Source organism: Pelobates fuscus, chromosome 4 (genome assembly GCF_036172605.1).
Source record: "Pelobates fuscus isolate aPelFus1 chromosome 4, aPelFus1.pri, whole genome shotgun sequence".
In the NCBI taxonomy this organism is placed as follows: domain Eukaryota; kingdom Metazoa; phylum Chordata; class Amphibia; order Anura; family Pelobatidae; genus Pelobates; species Pelobates fuscus.
Window position 1 is genome coordinate 162,668,899 of NC_086320.1, and position 22,261 is coordinate 162,691,159.

A 22,261-nucleotide genomic window follows, 5' to 3' on the forward strand; every position below is an offset into this window, starting at 1 on the left:
CACCAATAAACCCAGTGACAAAAGGCATTTCGTCACACATCTCCCCTTTGGGGGGGAGACTAACCAGGTACCTGACCTCTTGGTTAGTGCCTGAGTTAGTCGATAAACCCACCCACAGTGAACAAGTACATGAGTAGCCCAACCACAACACACATTTACTGCACCTGGTGGTTCCTCTGGTGCTGCTGGGCAACATGCTGTGGAGACTGGGGGGGCAGAGGCCAACTGCGCTCTGCCCCGATGCCAGCGCTTCTGCTGGGGTAGCCTGGACGCAACTTGGTTGGGGAGGAGAGACATCGCTTACCTCTTCCGTCCGGTGTTCTTGTGAGGGTAGTTGGCGATCTGGATAGACCGTCCAGCATCCCTGTATGTCGGGTGCATAGACTACGGTCTCATCTGCACCTTCTGGGGGATTAGGGTTTCCCCTTTGTGGGGTAAGTTGCCACTGGGAAGGAAGACTGGTTGCCTCCTCCCCCTGGAACTCACTCAGGGGCCATAGTCTTAAAGGGTATTGTTACCCAAAGTCTCAATATGTCCCCAGACAGTTCTTAAAGGGCCAGCAGCAGTACAATAAAATACCATTCACTGTGCTTAAAGGGCCAGCAGTCGCACAATAAAATACAATATGCCCAAATGTTGCACCTGAAGGGCCAAATCTCCCAGGGACCATAGTCAACAGGTAAGAGGCTGGCAATCAGGCTCCTCCAACAGCCATGGGTAAAGGGCAGCTTGTCACCAATAAACTCAGTGACGAAAGGCATTCCGTCACACCATCGATATCTCTTATCTTTATGCAATGTTCCAATGTTTTAGCACTGTTTTAATATTGTTACCTCGCTGCGGCTCTAGACCACTGTAATATATAGACCCAACGAGTGGCCTGCTCAGACCCAATAAGCGACAGGAAAATATATATTGGCCCCTCGCAGTTGATTTAGCCTGTTTTGAATTCTTAATTAGCATTAACCAGTAACTGTCTGAACCTGAACCCATACATGTCTTCTTGTGAATGCCTTACTGTAAGCTACGATCCACAGATACTACCTGCGACTAATACCTCACCTATTAACTATAAAATTGTGCAAGGACTAACTTATACTCCACTGTTATAAAAATTTGTAAAGCATGAGGAATGCCGTTGGGGTACCCCATGCACGCTTGTTATCTCTTACGCACTGCAAAAATAAAAAAATAGAAAAAAAATGTTTTTAAAAAAAACTAGAGGGATCTGGCACCCAGACCACTTCATTGAGCTGAAGTGGTCTGGGTGCCTATAGTGGTCCTTTAATGTATGTTCCTTGGTTCTACTTTCGTAGACTGCTGGTATTTTTGCTTGACTGACTTTCTATTTTTCCTTTATTTTTATTTTTTTTGGTGGGCTCCTCAAAGGTATTTATTTTATTATGTAACCAATGTTTACTGCATTTCACTGATTTTCATATTCTTGTAGAACTATTTGTTGGTGTCTCAGTGATATTAATAATCTTTTGTATCCCAAAGGCAGTTGTTGATTGCAGCTGTTCTATTTTCAGTCCAGATGTATCCGATACGCCATCTAATTGCCAACATATTTATTTAACACAAACGTTTACATTTTATATCGAATTGATTTTTGAGAATAAATGTTAATGTATTTTTTATTAATTCTTCACATATTTTGTTCCAGCAAAGCAATTATTGACTGAAAAATTTAGCAATTTTTAAAAAACTTTTTTTTAGCTAATATACTTGTTTGTTACCATGTATAAAAATATTACAAGTTTAAACTTTATCATTTTTGTCTTTGATTTAATTGTTTTAATTTAGAAATACTAACATTTTAAACTGATTTTGAAAGGTTTTTATAAAAGATTTATAAAGACCTATGATGTTTTTTTCATGCACAATAACATTGTTATACTAATTTGTGTTATATGTCCTGTTTTTGTTGCTATTGTAATGTGTACATTTTTTTTTAATTATTGAATTTATAGAAGTAGGGGCTTATTAACCCCAAAAATCCTGACAAAGTCCCTCTCATAGAATCAACTAAAATTATATTCATTATGTTAAATATTTAGTATTCATTTTTCTGCTCCATTGACTCATCAGTAGCTACTAGCGATGCTATTATGAATAATCCTATTTTTAGATAATGATGTTTAAAACTATTAGCAGAAAGAAACACTACATTTTTTGATAAAACATTTTGGAAAATAGAAAGCCTTTACTGCTGTTTTAATATCACTCTCTATGCTTTTCTTTCAGGAACACATACAGAGGATAGACCAAGAAGTAAATGTATTTGTGGATTACTTGTTCGGGCCAAGAGGTAAGTACTCGAGTAACATATTCCATTTAAGTATCTCTAACATAATTATTGTGGCAAAAAAGTTCCTATCTTCGAAAAAGTTTCCTATCAGATACTAACATCTGTCTAACTGCTGCTAATGTACCTTATAACCTTTCAGACGTACCATTATTTTTGGAACTGTCAGTGTTATTCACTGAAGAAATTGTAAATTGCAGGGAATTCAAACTGAATTTCAAATTTTAGCCCAACATAGTGAAACTGAAAGCAAAACTTTCTCTATTTGCTAATATTGGCCATACATTTTAAATAACTGTGTATGTCACAGCAGTGTTTGTATATGCTTTTTCTATCTGTGTACATCTCGTAACCAAGGTTTCCAGTACTGAATGAGATACTAAAATAAGCCTAGTTCTGGCCAGACATTCACATTGTGTTTCCTCAAATTGAGAGACTGCTCTAGACAGTGCCATGGCCTCATGGACGTTAAGCTGAAAGTTCTTGCTTAGAGGCCTCTGTTAGCTCCTGGCCCCATATCAACTACAGCATGGTGTAGTTGTTATAGTGCTTGGAGTGTTCAGTTAACTAGATGTTGCAGACATATCTAAAACTATAGTCAAGTGCCCATATAAATGATCAATTGCGGGTACATAAACACTTTTACATGTGAACACTGGATAGTTCAGTCCTATATAAAACTGTCTGCACATGATGTCCTCTTTGTTGTTTAGCTAACATAGGTCTACCCAAGTATTTACCCTTCCATGTACAATATGGGGTGTAATCAATATGCTAGAAAGTATAGTGAACTGTAGTAACTGTAGTAAAATGTAGTGAGCTGACATTTTATTTTTTTACCATCTCTCTTTTCACCAGTCTCTATTACCGTTTCATTTTCTGTGATCTTTCATTCCCCCCAGTCTCTTTCAAAATCTGTTTTACATACTTTTATATATACCGCATATTACTAGGCATGCGCACGGGGTGTGCCGGGCCACACCCTAATCCCAGCGGCCCGCACTATGTGCCTCCCGCAGGAGAGCACCCGGGGAGCTCTTGCCAACAGCTCCGCCGGGTTCCTCTCGCGAGGTCCTAGCGTTGCCGCAGCAACGCTCAGCTCTCGCAAGAGTGAACTCTGGCCCTGCAGGTTGCGTGGCTAGACTTCACTCACCACTCTACCACCAGGGATGGCAGCAGCACGGTGCCCCCCCCCCACCCCCACAAAAAGGTAAGAAGGGAGGGAGGAGTTTAACTAAACGGCCGCCTCACCCCCACACAAACAGCACACACACACATACATCACCCTTTCACACACACTAACAGCAACCTCACACTAACAGCACCCTTACACACACAGCACCCTCACACACACAGCACACACACTAACATCACCCACACACTAACAGCACCCTCACACACACACACTAACAGTTCCCTCACACTAACAGCACCCTTACACACACACACACACATACATCACCCTTACACACATACATACATCACCCTTACACACACAGCACCCTTACACACACAGCACCCTTACACACAAAGTGCCCTCACACATGCACAGCGCCTTCACACACACACATCACCCTCAGACACGCAGAGCCCTCACACACACACACAGCGCCTGCACACACACAGCGCCTGCACACACACACACACAGCACCCTTACACACACACAGCGCCTTCACACACACACAGCGCCTTCACACACACACAGCGCCTGCACACACACAAAGCCTTCACACACACACAGCACCCTCACACACACACACAGCAGTATATGTATGTGTGTGTGTATGTGTATATATATATATATATATATATCCAGGGTCGCCACCAGAAATTTTGGGGCTCCTAACTCAGCTCAGGGTCTGGGCCCCCTGGGGCCCGCCTCCAATCCCGCCCACAGGGTCCGCCTCCAAATCCTGCCCACAGGAATACACACACAGACACAAAAACACACACAGATACAAAAGGACACACACACACACATACTGAAACAGACATACACGCATATAGGCAAGTGACTTAGAAAAGCAAATGTACTTTCCCGGAATAAAAGCTTTATTAGATTGTATTATAGTTTGACGAGATATGGATCACATTCATACAAGGAGAGGTCGGATTAACTCATGAAGGAGTATTCGGATTACCTGTGTGTATGTAAATAATTGAGATGACTAAAATATTCAGTGTGTGAATGATGATTAAATAATTGGCGAGTGGAAATTTTTAACCCTTCGTTGACGATAAGTGACCTTACAGGACTGTTCTGATATCAATGCATTTCTCTGATCGTTTTTCATGAATACATTGACAGTTAGGTAAGGTACATCATTGTGCTCCTGATTCTGTTGATTTTGCTCTTCAAGAATATGGTGGTGTGTTATGGGACAATTCGGAAGTCAGCCAAGGCTGACAGAGAAATAGGATTAGGAACACTTGCCTTCACAGTGTTTTTTACAGTAACTCCTAAATTCCCCTTAATCCTAAATGCAGGCTTGTACAAGGGATGAGCCATGTGGGCTAATGCACACTGCAATGCTTGGCTGACATGTCCTTCCTATTCTTAGTTTATATCCCTACCTGCGCTTATGTGATAATATTGGCTGCTCATAATCCGTCTGAAGATAAAAAGTAAAATCGACTCTATATTTGTTTTTACACCTGATTACCACTTGGGCATTATTGGACGCATTAATACCGAATTATTTTATTTATAGTTCAGTCAATTGTACTGCCTGTTATAAATACTTTCCTTGATTGGTCACTAAAAACAATCCCTGGGTTCATATCTTGATGGCATGTGATGTAGATGCTTAGACCTAAAAATTGGACACTTCAGGACAACTTGCATTAATGTTTTAGAATGTGTTGTTATTTTAGAATGTTTTGTTATCCTGGTTGAAATCAGACAAGTAAGCATTGTCCCGAAGGGTTTTCTGACTCAAATTCCCAGAACAACTTAATGTTTTATAAGATATGGTCGACACAAGCAAACACATTCTGCTTCTCTTGGGTATTATAACCCTTTCTTATGCCTTAAAAAATCTAATTCTGTATTATGCTATGCGTCATCTTTTAATTATGTGTTTTCTAATTACGTTGTGCCTAAACACCCTCAGACGAATAATTAACATGGTAAGGAACCAGTTTATAGCGGCAACTAGCTTCCTGGTATAAAACAAATATCACAATATTGTATCTCCATCACCTAACCCATATTGTTTTATATTTATATTTACAGATCCTAGAGTTAAAGGATGGCTTATGCTGGACTCTTACCTACCAACATTTTTCCTGACTGTGCTATATTTTGTTTTAATATGGTTGGGGACCCAATATATGAAGAACAGGGCAGCATTCTCACTCAGGGGTCACCTTATTGTTTACAATCTCGGTGTTACCTTGCTTTCCCTGTATATGTTAATAGAGGTAAGATCCTATTCAAGTCATTATGAACTTGTCTACATCATCTTAATCTTACTACTGAAATTTATATTGTCTGATTCGATGTTTCCAAAGTAAAAAGGGCAATAAAATCTTTGTTTAAAGGTGTAAAATGGTCCATTGAAACGTTGATTTAAAACATAGAAAAATTTTCAGGAATTCAATTTCCCACAAAGAAAATTTCCAAAAGTTTTTGAGAACTAGTTAAGGAGTTTCTCCAAACCTTTTTTGTATTTAATTTAAATACTTACCTTTATTCAGCAGTGGGAAAAGTTCTCCGTTGTTGCTCTGCACACTCCTACCTGAAGTCATGTGGGTCCTATTGAGGTCTTATATATATACACTGAACAAAATTATAAATGCAACACTTTTTGCTCCCATTTTTCATGAGCTGAACTCAAAGATCTAAAACTTTTTCTATGTACACAAAATGCCTATTTCTTTCAAATATTGTTCACAATTCTGTCTAAATCTGTGTTAGTGAGCACTTCTCCTTTGTCGAGATAATCCATCCACCTCACAGGTGTGTCATATCAAGATGCTGATTAGACAGCATGATTATTGCACAGGTGTGCCTTAGGCTGGCCACAATAAAAGGCCACTCTAAAATGCAGTTTTACTGTATTGGGAGGCTCCGGGGCGGTCCAAAAATCAGTCAGTATTTGGTGTGTCCACCATTTTCCTCACGCAGTGCAACACATCTCCTTTGCATACAGTTGATCAGGCCTGTGGAATGTTGGACCACTCCTCTTCAATGGCTGTGCAAAGTTGCTGGATATTGGCAGGACCTGGAACACGCTGTCGTATACACCGATCCAGAGCATCATGTAGCGGAGAGCTGATTTCTCACAGCTTAACTCCACCAATATTTCCAGAGGATGCAGGAACGAGTAATAAATCCAACAGGGTAGCCAGCACAATCAGCAATATAATCCAAGGATATCCCATCACCTTTCCCAATAACTGGACGACACACAGTATCAGGAGTAGAACTGAAGTTTAATGGCGACATTCCTGCTTTTATGAGATTCTCCCATGCAAGGGAGGGATTCACATTCATTACACTTTGCACCAATCATACAGATGTTACCTCCCACACATCCCAAACATGCTCAACGGGTGGCATGTCCGGTGAGTATGCTGGCCATGCAAGAACTGGAATGTTTTCAGCTTCCAGGAATTATGTACAGATCCTTGCAACATGAGGCCATGCATTATCATGCTGCAACATGAGGTGATGGTCATGGATGAATGGCACAACAGTGGGCCTCAGGATCTCATCACGGTATCTCTGTGCATTGAAAACCAGGGATTCATCCGTGAAGAGAACACCTCTCCAAAGTACCAGACGCCATTGAATGTGAGCATTTACCCACTCAAGTTGGTTATGATGATGAACTGCAGTCAGGTTGAGACACCGATGAGGACGACGAGCATGCAGATGATCTTCCCTGAGACGGTGTCTGACAGTTTGTGCAGAAATTCTTTGGTTATGCAAACCGATTGTTGCAGCAGCTGTCCGGGTGGCTGGTCTCAGATGATCTTGGAGGTGAAGATTCTGGATGTGGAGGTCCTGGGATGGTGTGGTTACATGTGGTCTGCGGTTGTGAGGCCGGTTGGATGTACTGCCAGATTCTCTGAAATGCCTTTGGAGACGGCTTATGGTAGAGAAATGAGCATTCAATTCACGGGCAACAGCTCTGGTGGACATTCCTGCAGTCAGCATGCCAATTGCACACTCCCTCAAAACTTGCGACATCTGTGGCATTGTGCTGTGTGATAAAACTGCACATTTTAGAGTTGCCTTTTATTGTGGCCAGACTAAGGCACACCTTTGCAATAATCATGCTGTCTAATCAGCATCTTGATATGCCACACCTGTGAGGTGGATGAATAACATGCTATTAACAGAGCAGGAGACACGAAATTCCAAATTAAACAGAAATTGCAATAAAGGTAGTGTAAACATTAGATGACTCTTTACAGGAAGTGTTTAGGAAGACCATGCAAGTCACATGCAGGGAGGTGTGACTAGGGCTGCATAAACAAAGTGATTTACCTCCTCAATGGAAGAAAATTGACCAGTGAGACTGCACGGGGCATGCTCTACACACCAAAACTGCTTCATTAAGCTAAAGTTATTTTGGTGAATGTAGTGGCCCTTTAAATAACAGAATATCAAAACAAACAACAGCACAAATATGATTGAGATTGATTTTTACTTTAAGAACAATCAGGATGTGGAATTCTCTGCCTGAAGAAGTGGTTTTATCAGAGTTCATACAGATGTTCAAACAGCTACTAGATGCATTCTGGCAAAAACAGAATATTCAAGGATATAATCTTTCAATGTAGGGTAATAACTGCTCGATCCAAGGATAAATCTGACTGCCATTCTGGGGTCAAGAAGGAATTTTCTTCCCAGCTTGTTGCAAAATTGTGCTTCAAACTGTTTTTTTTTTTTGCCTTCTTTTGGATCAACAGCAAAAAAAACAAATGTGAGGAAGGCTGAACTTGATGGATGCAAGTCTCTTTTCAGCTATGTAACTATGTAACTATGATATTGAGGACAAAAACATGCACAAATGCACCTATTCCAGAGAACACAGTAAAGGAGTATCTTGTGCATTATCCTGGTGAATGTGAGTTCAGACAGGCAGACTTACTGTTGCAGGAGGAAGAAAGAAAAAAAAAAATATATATATATATATATATATATATTATTATTTTTTTGGAACGTTGCTATAAACATGAAATTATCTTTGGCCTTGACAATTTGAGATATGACAGCAAATGATTTTATCAGCATCTCTAGCTTATATTTACTATCTAAATATATATATATATATATATATATATATATATATATATATATATATTCATACAAACAAGAGCAGCATGAAATTGAACCCCTTAAGGACCAAACTTCTGGAATAAAAGGGAATCATGACATGTCACACATGTCATGTGTCCTTAAGGGGTTAAAGGGATGCATATTTAAAGCCATAAAACCCTAGTTTCCAAACAGCACTGTAATTTTTCTGTTTGGAATAAGCTATCCTAACTGAGACAGTACACTGATTTACTAATCTTTATTTGTTGTGGGATTATAGTTTGCATGCAGTAGGACTCATATTTATCACAATTTGCATTTATAAAGAATTATGTTTGCTTTATATAATACCGATGCTGCTGTGTTCTTAACCTTTAGCATGCCGGAAGATTTAGAAGCCCTAAAGCATTGGGATGCCAACTTATCTAATTCTCTTACGTGTTATCATGTTTAAAATCAAGTGAGAACTTTTTACACTGTTTTTTTTTTTTTTAAATTTCCTATAAATATACTGAAACACGTGTGGCCTTTATTTGGGCTTTAAACAGCCAGGGATTGTCAGGGTGATATTTAAAGAATAAGGCATTGTTAGTGTACGTGTGCAAATGATATATATTTTTGGGGTTTGTTACTGATTGGTATCAGTATAAGAGAGGTAGCTCCAGATACAGTACTTGGGAGTCATATGTGTACTCAAAATCCTAACTGCCTGTAGTGTTATTAAAAAAACAAAAACAACGTTTATTTATATGAAAGGAAAAATATAATTTTTTATTAAAAATGCCCGTTATCAATTATGTTTCCAGTACTATTGCCCCTCCTCTTCTCTCCCAAGACTTTCTCAAAACAGAGATAGGAGAGCAGAGATTGGGAGAGGTTCGCTATGAGTGAATAAGACCTGTAGTTACCTGTCGGAGGAGGGAGTCATATAAGTGTTATGGTACTTTTTGAGAGTAAACCAAAATGTTCAAAGTCTATCTGTTCCTGTCCAAATCAATAAAATTAAATTGCGTATATACGCTGAAGTAATTAAGTCTGACACACGAGGTTCAGGTTAAAATAACTTCGAGAAAGTTTATTGGCAAGTGAAGTAAAAGCGGGCGCGCAGGCCCTTTTAAGAGGCATTTTGCGTCATCATTGATTATTAGAATATCAGCAAATAATCATCATCAATTGGATTAATTGTTAAGTGACGGGGTTAGTATCTTACCTATTGGTTCATAAAATTAAGAGGTTAGTCCCGTGCCCACCCATCAGAGGTGGGATTATTCTGGACACGGGGGGGATAAGGGGGTCCTAAGCGTCATTTTACACGGTCAATAATATCAGACTTCATGTCCAGGTGCAAGGTCTCTTATGAATAGAACATTTCATTACCACTGTGTTCTGTGGCCTTCAAACTATACTATCTTACAAATTCTAAGGAGTAGCCGGCAAGTCTTAAGGAGTAACCAGCACCTCCTGGTATTTGTCCTTGTAGGAAAACACAGTCTTTGTCTACTGTACTAATTGGGTTGAGAAGTTCAGTCACGTAATGTAGTTTTAAAATGAACAAGTTAAGTCATGAGGACAAAATGGAGGATTGAAGAAGTCAGGTTAGGGAGACAAAATGGAGGAGGAAGTCACAGTATAAGGTTAAAATGGAGTTAGTACAATAATTCAATACAAGTACAATAGTAATTTTTAATAATTCCACATCAGTCCCCCCTATGAAATGTTAGATTCTAAGAGATAAAAACTTTATTATGTTAGTATCAGAAGACGTGTTAACCCAAAGGCACAGAAACCCCGTGGCCGCTAGCTAGGTGTTAATGCAAAGTGCAAGTCTGTCCCTAGAACTGACCCTAATAGGCTAACTCATCCATCAGTATGGCTCTCGAACACTTCACACCCATGGGTGTCCCATGGCAGCTAACCCACCACTTCTCCGCACGGGGCCTTTACCATTCACTGACAGATGCTGTCCCTGAGCTAGTCCCTTCCTAGAATTCCTGCACTTTATCAACAAAAGGGAATGTTTGCAGCGGCAGACAGGGTGAGTTGATGTCTTGGAATTCTTGGTCATCAACTTCGAGATGGGTCAAAGTGGGTGCTGCTTGGTCAACAGTCTTCATGAGGGATTTTCTCAGACATGGGAGGACACAACAAAAGAGAAGAGCAAAAATAAAAAGAAAAATTAGTATAGCCATACCAATCTGCATTAAAGCCTTTTGCCATCCTGTCATCCAACCAAACCATCTTTCCCAGGGATCTTTTATCCCAGAATTCCTTTTTAACTCTTCAGACAAGTCATTTAATTTTTCTATGGCTAGTGTGACTTTACCATTAGGGCCTGTGTTTTCTGGGATGTAGGTACAACATGTCATGGTGTCGGGCAAAATTTTACAGACCCCTCCTTTTTCGGCTAAGATCATATCTAGGGCCATTCTATTCTGGAAAGTCATTTGGGATGTGGCCTGCAACTGTTCGGCCAACCCCTGGAGGGCGTCTCTGGTGTAATTAACAAAACGCTGTTGGTTATAATAAATGTAATTTATCCAATTTAAATTCTTGTTTGCGGTAACTATGGTAAAAATTGATTCAAATCCTGCAGCAACTTCATCCCTTGCTTTAAACTCATTGGGCACCCCCCTAGGCACTCCAATGGCATCAATATACACATGAGGATCAAAACTTCCTTTCACTGGGGCGTCACGTTTAACCTTAGTGTGGCTGGACTCATGGGTGTTGAGGTGTGTGTCAGAGATAATGTGTATAGGCATAATGGCCTTAGTCAAAGTACACTCCCCCCACCATTCCGTGTCCATTCTGGATCTTAGCTGTAAATCCCCACACAACCAGTAAATGTCTCCTAGTGACCTAGTGTGATGTTGCAGCAAGCGTACAGGGACAGTTCTGTATGTAGCACAATAACCTTTGGAAAAGTTACCTACAAATTTACCAATACCATCGTACATGGCATAGCAAGTGTAATTACCTTTATATACGGTAATACCATCAGGGGGTTTGACGTCTTTGGCTAGAAGAGGATACTCCTTTGTCCATGCAATACATATGGACCTGTTAAAATTATAGTGATAGGCAAAAAGGCTTAAAACACATTCTTCTATATCTACGGGTAGGATTAAAGGTACGGTACCCAGGTGAGGCCGGGCACCGCCACACACATAACATGCGGTTCTATTATGCTTATTAGCATTATATTTCATCCATTCTAACCATAAATTTACATCATTAAAACCTGTTTCAGCGGCCATGGTATCTTCAAAAGTGGGGTTAGCAATGGCCATCATGTCCTGAAAGGTCTGGATATGAGGTTTTAATGGGTTAGGGACCATATGGGTGGCCCCTTGCCACTCAGAAGAGTTGCACATATCTTTGAGGTAGAAATGCCCTAATTTCTGGTAGGAACCCCTTTTCCAATACATTCCCATCACATACTGGTCTGCATCTGTTGGGCTTGGGTGCTCAATGTTAAGGATTAATTTCATTGGTGTGCTCCCCCCAGGCTTTCTCAAAGTCATTCTCTGGAGAAGCGATCTACCATGATCATCTACTTTAGCTACGGCACTTTTTGGTTTGTAACCCCAGGCAGGTCCGGCATTCCACCCCGCCGCCCCCCAATGGTCACAATTGTGCCCCCATTGCTTGTCAACTACACAAACATATGGGTCTTTCGAATGAGGGATATCTCTATAGATGCTCTGGATTTGTGGTGTGGGAAATGGGCATTCTACAATATCACAGTAGTCAAAGGTATAAGTAGCCACCTGGGTGCATGATGAATTATACCAGAAGGTGTACCCACTAATGTCTTTGGTAATGGCTACTTGCTGGGCCTTCATAAGGCTGATTAAGGAGAAGATGTACCAGAGATACATGTTTGTGCGATATTCGCTTCCTCTGGGGCAGGAGATTTCTTGCAGTGGGAAGCGTGGACCCAATTTGGCCTACCGGCCAATTTGACGGAGGTTGCGGTAATCAGGAGAACTTGGAATGGACCGTCAAATCTCGGTTCTAGGGTATTTTTCCGCACAAACTTCTTAACCAGGACCCAATCTCCGGGGAGTAGGTTATGGGAACCTGTATCCAATTCGGGATCTGGAATTGAAGAGAAAATTTGGGCATGTATTTTGTTTAGGACATTTGCAAGTTCAGTTACATAGTCTACTAAAACATCTGATTGGAGCTGCAACTGCTGCGGATAATAACAACCTAGTCTGGGTGCTGTCCCAAATAGAACCTCATATGGGGACAGTGAGTGCTTCCCTCTAGGTGTGTGCCTAACACTAAATAGAGCTATTGGTAGGCTTTCTGGCCAGGGCATCTTTGTTTCTTGTGACATTTTTAACATTCTGGTTTTTAGAGTGCCATTCATGCGCTCCACTTTACCACTACTTTGTGGGTGGTAAGGGGTATGGAAGGCTAGAGTCACCCCTAGAGCAGTCCACATTTCTTTAGTCACAGTTGCTGTAAAGGCTGGGCCTTGATCACTCTCAATGACTTCTGGGAGTCCGAATCTACATACAATATCTGTAAGTAGGCGCTTTGCGGTTGTTTTTGCAGTGATATTGGCCACTGGGTATGCCTCTGGCCATCCTGAGAACATGTCCACTATGACTAGTGCATATTCATGGGGCCCACTCTTGGGCATTTGGATGTGGTCAATTTGAATTCGTTGGAAGGGGTACATGGGCTTTGCCAGGTTCTTTGCAGGCACCTTGACTGGTCTTCCCGGATTGCATTTTGCACAAATAACACAGGCTTTGCAGAAGTTGCTTATCAATGTTGTGATTCCGGGTGCTTCATAATACTTCTGTATGAGGGCGGCCATCAGTTCTTTTGACAGGTGTGCAGGCCCATGTGCCCATTGGACCACTGCTGGGTATAAATTTCTGGGAAGACAAAATTTGAAGTTGTTGTAATATATTCCGTCCTTTTGGACAGCTCCTTTCTTTTTCCATTTCTGGATTTCCTCAGGAGTGACTGCAGCTTGTTGTTCTTGTAAAATTCGCAAATCAGTAGGAAGAGTTTGCAAAGCAAAAATAGGGACTTCTTCTTCTTCTTCTTCTTGTCCGGACACTTCTTCATCCACTTCCTGCAGATCGCTGGCCGCTAACTTAGCAGCTTGATCAGCCAAATGGTTGCCCCTTGCTTCATCTGTATCCAATTTCCCGTGGGCCTTAATTTTCAAAACGGCCACTTCTTTGCGGAGTAGGAGGGCATCCATTAGCTCCTTGATTGCAGTGCTGTGTTTGACTGGTGTACCGGCGGTGGTAAGAAATCCTCTAGTCTTCCAAATTAGGCCGAAGTCATGTGCCACACCCAGAGCATATCTTGAATCTGTATAGATGTTGGCACGTTTTCCTTCGGAAATTTTGCATGCTGAAGTCAGAGCCTGTAATTCAGCTTCTTGTGCAGACATTGTTGGCGGTAAGGATGATGATTTAATAACTTCATCTGTTGTGGTTACGGCATATCCTGTGTGATATGTTCCTCCTTCATCGGCATATCTCGATCCGTCCACAAACAGGGTAAAATCCGGATCTGGTAATGGGTTCTCATGCACAGTTGGTAAGTGCACTGTTTCCATTTTCATCTGTTCAAAACAGTCGTGAGGTGTTTCTGGGTCATAATCATTCTTTATGACCAGATCTTGAAATTCCTTTTCCAGGAAGTGGCGTGGCCATGCTTCTAGAAGGTCAGTTGCTGGGTATTTGACAATACCATTTTCCTGTAGCTGTTCTTCATTCATGGTGGCCCATAGTTTTGCCATGGGCCCAAGATCATTCCATGACCTTGTCTTCAACTTGGTAACAGGAATATGTGGGATAGCAGTATCCCAATGACGGTAAAGGTAGTTAAGTTGTTGAGGTAGCTGGATCAAGACCATGCTATTGCCTTCAGAGTCACAATAGAAGTCTTGTGCAGTGAGCTTTACATCGGTTCGGTGGTAAAGCTCATCTTCATAGCAAGGTTCAGGAGTAATGTTCGGTTTGTACCACATGGTGCAGAAGGCGTGATCCGGGCTTACACAAAGAGGTGTCTCATCTTCATGAAATGACAAGTGTGGATGCATGACTTTCTTGATACATCCACAGAGCAGGTAGATGTAGGTTTCATCTGTGATAAATCCATAATAGATACCCCCCTCAGGGAGTGGAAGAAGAGTGGACGGATTAAGCACTTGACATCTTTGGATGGAAATGTTGTCAGGCAAAAGAAGATGACACTGTAAGCGCAGGTGTCTGGCTGGAGACACGTGCTTGAGCTGGACTTGGTTGATGATGGCAGAGATGTCATGAGGGGCCAAAACAACCAGAGGGTGGCCAAGGACCAGGTCTGAGGTTCTTTCTATGAGTTCTCTCGCAGCAAAAACAGCCCTGAGACAGGAAGGAGTCCCTCTGGCCACAATGTCCAGTTGACATGAGAAATATCCAATAGGTCTCTGGCGGCCTCTTAGGTCATTAGTTTGGGTGAGAACTCCTGTTGCATGGCCTTGTCTTTCAGAGACAAATAATTTGAAAGGTTTGGAGTAATCAGGTAGGCCCAAGGCAGGAGCAGAAGCAATGGCACGTTTGAGGGCATTAAAATTGTCCAGAGCTTCATTGGTCAGACCGAAGGGGTCGGACTTAAGAGCATCATAGAGAGGTTGCATAAGCAGAGAGGCTTCTGGGATCCATGCTCTGCAGTAGGAAATGAGGCCTAGGAAGGCATGAAGAGACTTAGAAGTCCTTGGAGGCGGAATGTCCAGCACAGCTCTCACCCGGTCCCGAGTAAGATGTCTGGTACCTTGAGATAGACAATGTCCAAGGAAGATCACTGAAGACTGACAGAATTGTAGCTTGATGAGTGAAGCTTTACATCCTTGTTCTGCCAAATAGGAAAGAAGACTAAGTGAACACCTTTCAGTAGTGGGCATATCATCTCCACACAGCAGTAGATCATCCACATACTGAAGCAGGACAACTTCTGGGTGGTCAGCTTGCCATGGGTCAAGGATGGTGCCCATGGCCTTTGCAAATTGACTTGGAGAATTTTGTGCCCCTTGGGGCATGACAGTCCAGGTATACTGCTGCATCTCATGAGTGAAAGCAAACAGGTATTGACAGGATGGGTCCAGTGGGACACTGAAAAAGGCATTGGCCAGGTCAATAACTGTGAAGAATTTTGCAGATGGTGGGACTCCAGAGAGCAGAGTATGAGGATTTGGTACAAGAGGGGTGTCCAGGACGGTAGCTTCATTAACAGCACGGAGATCCTGGACCATCCTGTACTTTTCTGGCTCACCCTTTGGAGTTTTCTTTTTCACAGGAAATAACGGGGTGTTGCATTCAGATTTACTTTTGACAAGGGCACCCTTCTCCAAGAGTGCCTTGATGTGGACAGAAATTGCAGCAGACTGTGCTGGTTTTAATGGATATTGTGGTTTTCTTGGTAGTTTAGCTCCTGAAACAAGTTTTACCACCACAGGGGGAACATTTAGGTGACCTATGTCCTCTGGGCCTGAGGACCATAACTTGGCGGGCACTTGTGTTTTTAACTCCTCTGGGAAGTTAGACCTTAATTCTGCTGCTTCCTCATGGGGCTTTTCTAAATGTAGCATCAGAGGCAAGGAGCACAGGGCTGAAGTGTCTGAAACAGATAGAGGTGTAAACATTTCTACCTGCCCATCCGGGGTAAAGGTGATGGATGCTTGCAGGCGTGAGAGAACATCAGCACCTAACAGGTTAATGGGGCATGTGGAGGATACTACAAAGCGAGCAAGCAGGCTAGAGCCAACTCGTAGTGGAGTTGTTAAAGGGCTACGTCTTGGCTGGCCATCCACTCCAACACAAGAGACATCAATACTGGACAGGAAGGATGGGTCTGGCAGGTCTTGTTCTCGTAGAACACTACGGGCTGCACCTGTGTCAACTAGAAATGTAGTAGGATGGTCTTCAATGGGCAAAGTCACTGTGGCAAGTGGCCCTCCCTTATCCCCTGTAGACGCTGCCATTACAGGGGTTACAGACACAGGCTTGCCAGTTTCCTAATCATCTGGTTCTTCAATAATTGGAATCTTTTTCTCGGTCTTGGGGCCTGGGGCAGGCTTAGAGAACTTTCTGGGTGCCCCAGGTTCCTTTTTAGGTTCCGGACAATCACTTCTGTAGTGTCCCTGAGCCCCACAATTAAAACAAGTTACATCCTCTAACTTGACACCCTTGGTGCCAGAGGTGATGGGGGTAGCGCGGGCCACCATGAGTGGAGCTGGATTGGGTCTTCTTGGGGTCTGAACAGATTCCAGACCTCTAGCAACTAAAAGCAGGGTATCCAAGGGAACAACCTTGTATTCAGGACGTGCAGCAATGATTCCCTTGCGTATAGAGTCTTTAACACCTTGGACAAACGCACCTGACAGCATTTGTGAATGAATCTTGTCTGTAAGATCAAACCCCAAATCTGTGAACATTTGATACAGTCTTGCATGAAACCTTTCCACTGATTCTCCTTTATCTTGAATAACATCAGTAAGGCCAGCAGCCTGATCCGCAAGTTTGTCCTTAGCCCATTCTCTTAATTGGGTGCAAAAAGTTACTCCAGAGGGGTAATCAACATCACTGCTGAGCAGATCTGTACTGAGGTGTCGGGCCATACTTGGCCAATATGCATCCCCTGCTTTTATAGCACAAATGCTCAGTAGATCACGCCATGCAGCGGAATAAGTCTTTTGAATTTGAACTATCCCTCGGTAGAAGGGCATAGGCTGTTTTTCTGGGTCAGGGAGTGATTTCATTAGAGCACTAGCTTGAGTGGGATTGAAAGCAACATATTTAGGAGGGGCCTGTTCTCCCCGACCCTTGTGGCCAAAGGGGTCATCGATAGAACGATGAGTTGGGGCTCCCGCGGCAAGCTCCGATGAGACATGGGACACCCTGTCCATCTCGTCATCATCGAATTCTATGATATTGGCTCTTTTGCGCGGTGCAGGGCCCGCATGAGGTGAAAGGGTCGGTGGTTGGGAACGAGCCCCAGATGCAGGGGTGGCTAGCGAGTCATAACCTGGGGATAGGTAGTCACCGGGAATTACCGGCATCAGGGCCGAACTGGGGGCCGCCATATTGGTGGCCGGAAAAGGTGTTACATTAGGGTTAAGGGAAGGAGTGGCGGCCATGTTAGATGTGGGCACACCTGGAGCAACCTGTGCCGGACTGGGCATAACCGGAACCTGGGGAGTGGCTTGGGGAAGGGGTAGTGGATATCCGGGATAGGGCAGGGCCATGGGATATGGGAAGGGGTAGGGCCAGGCTGGGGAGGGAAAGGAGGTGGGGTATTGGACTGGGGCGGAGATGGGAGGGGACGGAGAGGGATTGGTAGGGGTGGGTGTAGAGGGAGGAGCCGGGGTAAGGGTGGAAGAGGTGGTTAGCTGGGCGGATGCAGAGGGGAGGGGATCATTAATGGAGAGGGATTGTAGGGAAGGAATGGCAGATGAAATGTTAGGGGAAGGTATAGCAGGTAGCGTAGGGATGGATGAGGATGATGGGAATGTCAAAGATGGGGAAGGGGAAAAGAAAGATCCATCAGAATTCAGGACTGGGCAGACAGGGGAGGTAATGGGATGGGTGTTAGGAGGATTGGGAGTGGGGAACATAGTCAGCTGGCTATCACTTATGGCTGACTGAACCTTGGGGATAGACATTCCCTGGGCGCCGGTTTTGGGCGCTGGCTGAGGGTAGACCCCAGCAACACAATTATTATGATACACAAACAATTTCACACCTTTGTGATTTATCTCTTCCTCAACCCAACCTTCTAGCTGAATAGCCTTCGCTACTCTATACCATGCTTCAGCAGTCTTTAATAAACCATTATCTGTAAGTTTGCCTTTCTTTTCTGTCAGTAACCTACGCCAACTTTCTGGTTGCAATCTTCCACATGTCGGTACAGCAATTCTACATACTTTTGCAATCTTTTCAACACCTTTAACCATTTCCTCACCCTCTCTGTCTTCGACTAAATCACATGCTAACCAGCCCTTACTGGGCTTGCTTAAATCCTGTCCCATAATCCCTTTATCCCTATACCAGCGTCCTAGATATAGGGAGAGAGAAGGAAAACAGAACAAGAACGTCTACAATGCTCGACTGCCACCCGAGAATCGTGGGACTTTCTCAGGTGCGTCTTCCCAAAACGTAGACTAGTCACTGAATCCGCCTACCCGGGGTGGTAGACACGGATTGGAGCGAGGTGAGAAGTGTGTGACCAATCACTTCTCTTTTCAAGAGAAATGGGAGTGGATAGTATAATAATATAGGAAGTTTAGAAAAGATGAAAGGCAAGGAAAAATCCTTAGAGACAGACACAGGAGTTCATAAGACTCCTAATAAACCAGACAAGACAACAATACAATTGAAATACAGTGCATGCATTACAGTTCAAATAAAATCAACAATAATCCCTTTCCTTCTACATGTGCTTACTCCAAAGTCACCTTTCTCAACCTCGTAGTGTCCCCGCTCGGAGAACGACTTTCATAAGTCTCACTACCAGCGGCCACGGAAAACAACTGACACCGGTCCGAGTTCCGTCAGCCTCTCTCTACTCTGCAGTCCACAAGAATGTGGCCACGTCTATCCTCACTCCCGTAGTGCCCCTATAAAACCCACTTTATAAGTCTCACTACCACGTGATGCGAAAAACAAGCAATACCTGCCTGAATTCCCCCAGGAAACAAAGTCCCCTGCCACAAGGCTAGGTCTCCTACCACAATTAAATAATCAGTGGACCTTCAGCTCAACTAGAGCCGAAGGGTCCGGGTCAGGACGTCCCCAACTCAACTAGAGCTGGATGGTCCGGGTCAGGACGTCCCCAACTCAACTAGAGCTGGATAGTCCGAACGCGCACAGTGAAGCTAGCTAGGCTATCAAAGTGACACAAACTTGGATCACAGGAAACTATGATTCTACACAGATCCCACAGTTCCACAAACTTCTTTTTCCTTACAGCCACAGCCACGAGGCTCCTAAAAGAAGTAAACAGGCAAAGAAGACCCCCCAGGAACACATCCACGGGTCAACCCCCCTTTTTCCTTACAACCACAGCACCGTGGTTCCTAAAAGAGGTAAAACAGGCAACAGAAGACCCCCCAGGAACACATCCACGGGTCAACCCCCCTTTATTCCAAAATGGGGTAAAATACAAACAGATAGACAGACACACTGAAGACCCAGGCAAGTCCCCTCAGGTCCACCCCCCTTTATCCCAAAAAGGGGAAAACAAGCAAGACAGAACCCCAGGCAAATCCCCTGCAGGTCCACCCCCCCTTTATCTCAAAATGGGGAAACAGGCAAACAATTCAAACACAATTCAAACACACCCAGGCAACAGATAGACTAAAATGCAGGTAAACAAGTGAGTAACGAGACACCGGGCAAGATATTACCTGTCTTTGATGTCCTCCCGGGAAGCAGTCACAGACACGTGGACGGGTCAATCAAAGGGGCCGGAACGTACCGGTGGCTCTGCAGAAGTCTCTACCGTGTATCTGGAGGTGATCAGTCTCCTTTCCTTCCCCCCGGATTCCTCCGTCCACCCTTGTCTTCCTTAGGACGGCTCACCGGCCGGACATAGCCCGATGCCCCACGTTGGGCGCCAAGTTGTTATGGTACTTTTTGAGAGTAAACCAAAATGTTCAAAGTCTATCTGTTCCTGTCCAAATCAATAAAATTAAATTGCGTATATACGCTGAAGTAATTAAGTCTGACACACGAGGTTCAGGTTAAAATAACTTCGAGAAAGTTTATTGGCAAGTGAAGTAAAAGCGGGCGCGCAGGCCCTTTTAAGAGGCATTTTGCGTCATCATTGATTATTAGAATATCAGCAAATAATCATCATCAATTGGATTAATTGTTAAGTGACGGGGTTAGTATCTTACCTATTGGTTCATAAAATTAAGAGGTTAGTCCCGTGCCCACCCATCAGAGGTGGGATTATTCTGGACACGGGGGGGATAAGGGGGTCCTAAGCGTCATTTTACACGGTCAATAATATCAGACTTCATGTCCAGGTGCAAGGTCTCTTATGAATAGAACATTTCATTACCACTGTGTTCTGTGGCCTTCAAACTATACTATCTTACAAATTCTAAGGAGTAGCCGGCAAGACTTAAGGAGTAACCAGCACCTCCTGGTATTTGTCCTTGTAGGAAAACACAGTCTTTGTCTACTGTACTAATTGGGTTGAGAAGTTCAGTCACGTAATGTAGTTTTAAAATGAACAAGTTAAGTCATGAGGACAAAATGGAGGATTGAAGAAGTCAGGTTAGGGAGACAAAATGGAGGAGGAAGTCACAGTATAAGGTTAAAATGGAGTTAGTACAATAATTCAATACAAGTACAATAGTAATTTTTAATAATTCCACATCATAAGTATGCAAATGGGGGCAAATTTCCATGACATATGCATAGTCGCCTTTTCTGGCATATGCTTAACAAACCCCCAAAGATACAAAGACACCTTTGTTTTGTGAAAATTATCACAGCTTTAATAATATAAATAGTACTTTAAAAGTTTTTAAGGTCATTGTCCACATATTAAACATAACATAACACCCCAACTCCTTCAACAATACTACCCCAGACAATGACCCACATCACAATAAGTAAAACCACATTATAACATATAATTAACATAAAAAGATCACCATTGCCACAGAGGGCATGATTTTCCAGGTTTTTCCATGTAGGGTTGTACCGAGATACACCCTACACACAATACCCTTCCAAACCTAACTGTTCTTAGCAAACTATTTTAAATCAAGACAAACAATCTACACTCCAACTTATCTATCCATCCTCCGCCGCCTTGACCAAACGGGAGCTAAAACAAAAAAGAGAGGGAGGGTGGGAAAAAACAGGTAAGTGAGGCTTAATTAACATGGCCCCTAATCTAAAATGGCCACTATATATACTCCTCTAGCCAAACCCCACCTCCAATAACAATCCCCCACACTACACCCCTTATCTGCCTGTCTCATAGCCATGTCAAGGCCCATTCCCCTTAGGAACTGATAATGTTGGGGAGCATCAAAAAGGTGAAATAAAAATATAAAACAGACCATGAATATTTATCGTAACTGTCCTCTGGTCTACTTTATCAGTAATAATATTACTCCCTTTACACAATAGGTGCTCCTAATTTTGCTCATATGTTTTTTAATTAAAGTCAAAAACTGACAAACTAGTGCCTAGTGAATTGTCCCATGAATTAGACACTGGTACTCTTCTGCTAGAAGGTTTGTGTGGCTTTATCTGTAATTAAGATAAAATCCCCTTTAAGTGCAGCATGAAGTATTCATTTTGTAGATTAGTTAAAAAAAAAATTGATTTATGCAGATTTGCCATTCACGTGGCTCTTATGGCTCTTACTGTGCTATTATAAAATTACAACATGAACTGCACACACAGAACAAAAGCACACAAAAGCTCTGTGTGTTCAATTTATATAAAGATAAAAGATTTTATGTACAAAAAAGGTCCACTGGTTAAACATTTATATCAAAGTAAAGTGACTTCCGCCGTTGTTCTCATGCAACATCCTTTATTCCAATTACAACATTCTATATGTTTATTTCTGTGATGGGAAAAGCTTAGATTCTATGGAATAGAGAATATATAAGCACAACGTGTTCCATTTGCTATAA

The 22,261-nt window shown here is 42.7% G+C and overlaps 1 protein-coding gene across 1 annotated transcript in view; it reads left to right on the top strand.

Moving 5' to 3' along the window:
* Positions 1-22,261, top strand: part of ELOVL2 (ELOVL fatty acid elongase 2) — a 109,250-nt gene that overhangs the window by 72,108 nt on the left and 14,881 nt on the right. Inside the window, exons 2-3 of the mRNA XM_063451725.1 lie at positions 2,248-2,311; positions 5,545-5,732. Of these exons, the coding sequence (XP_063307795.1) occupies positions 2,248-2,311; positions 5,545-5,732 (252 nt within the window). The remainder of the gene's footprint in view (positions 1-2,247; positions 2,312-5,544; positions 5,733-22,261) is intronic.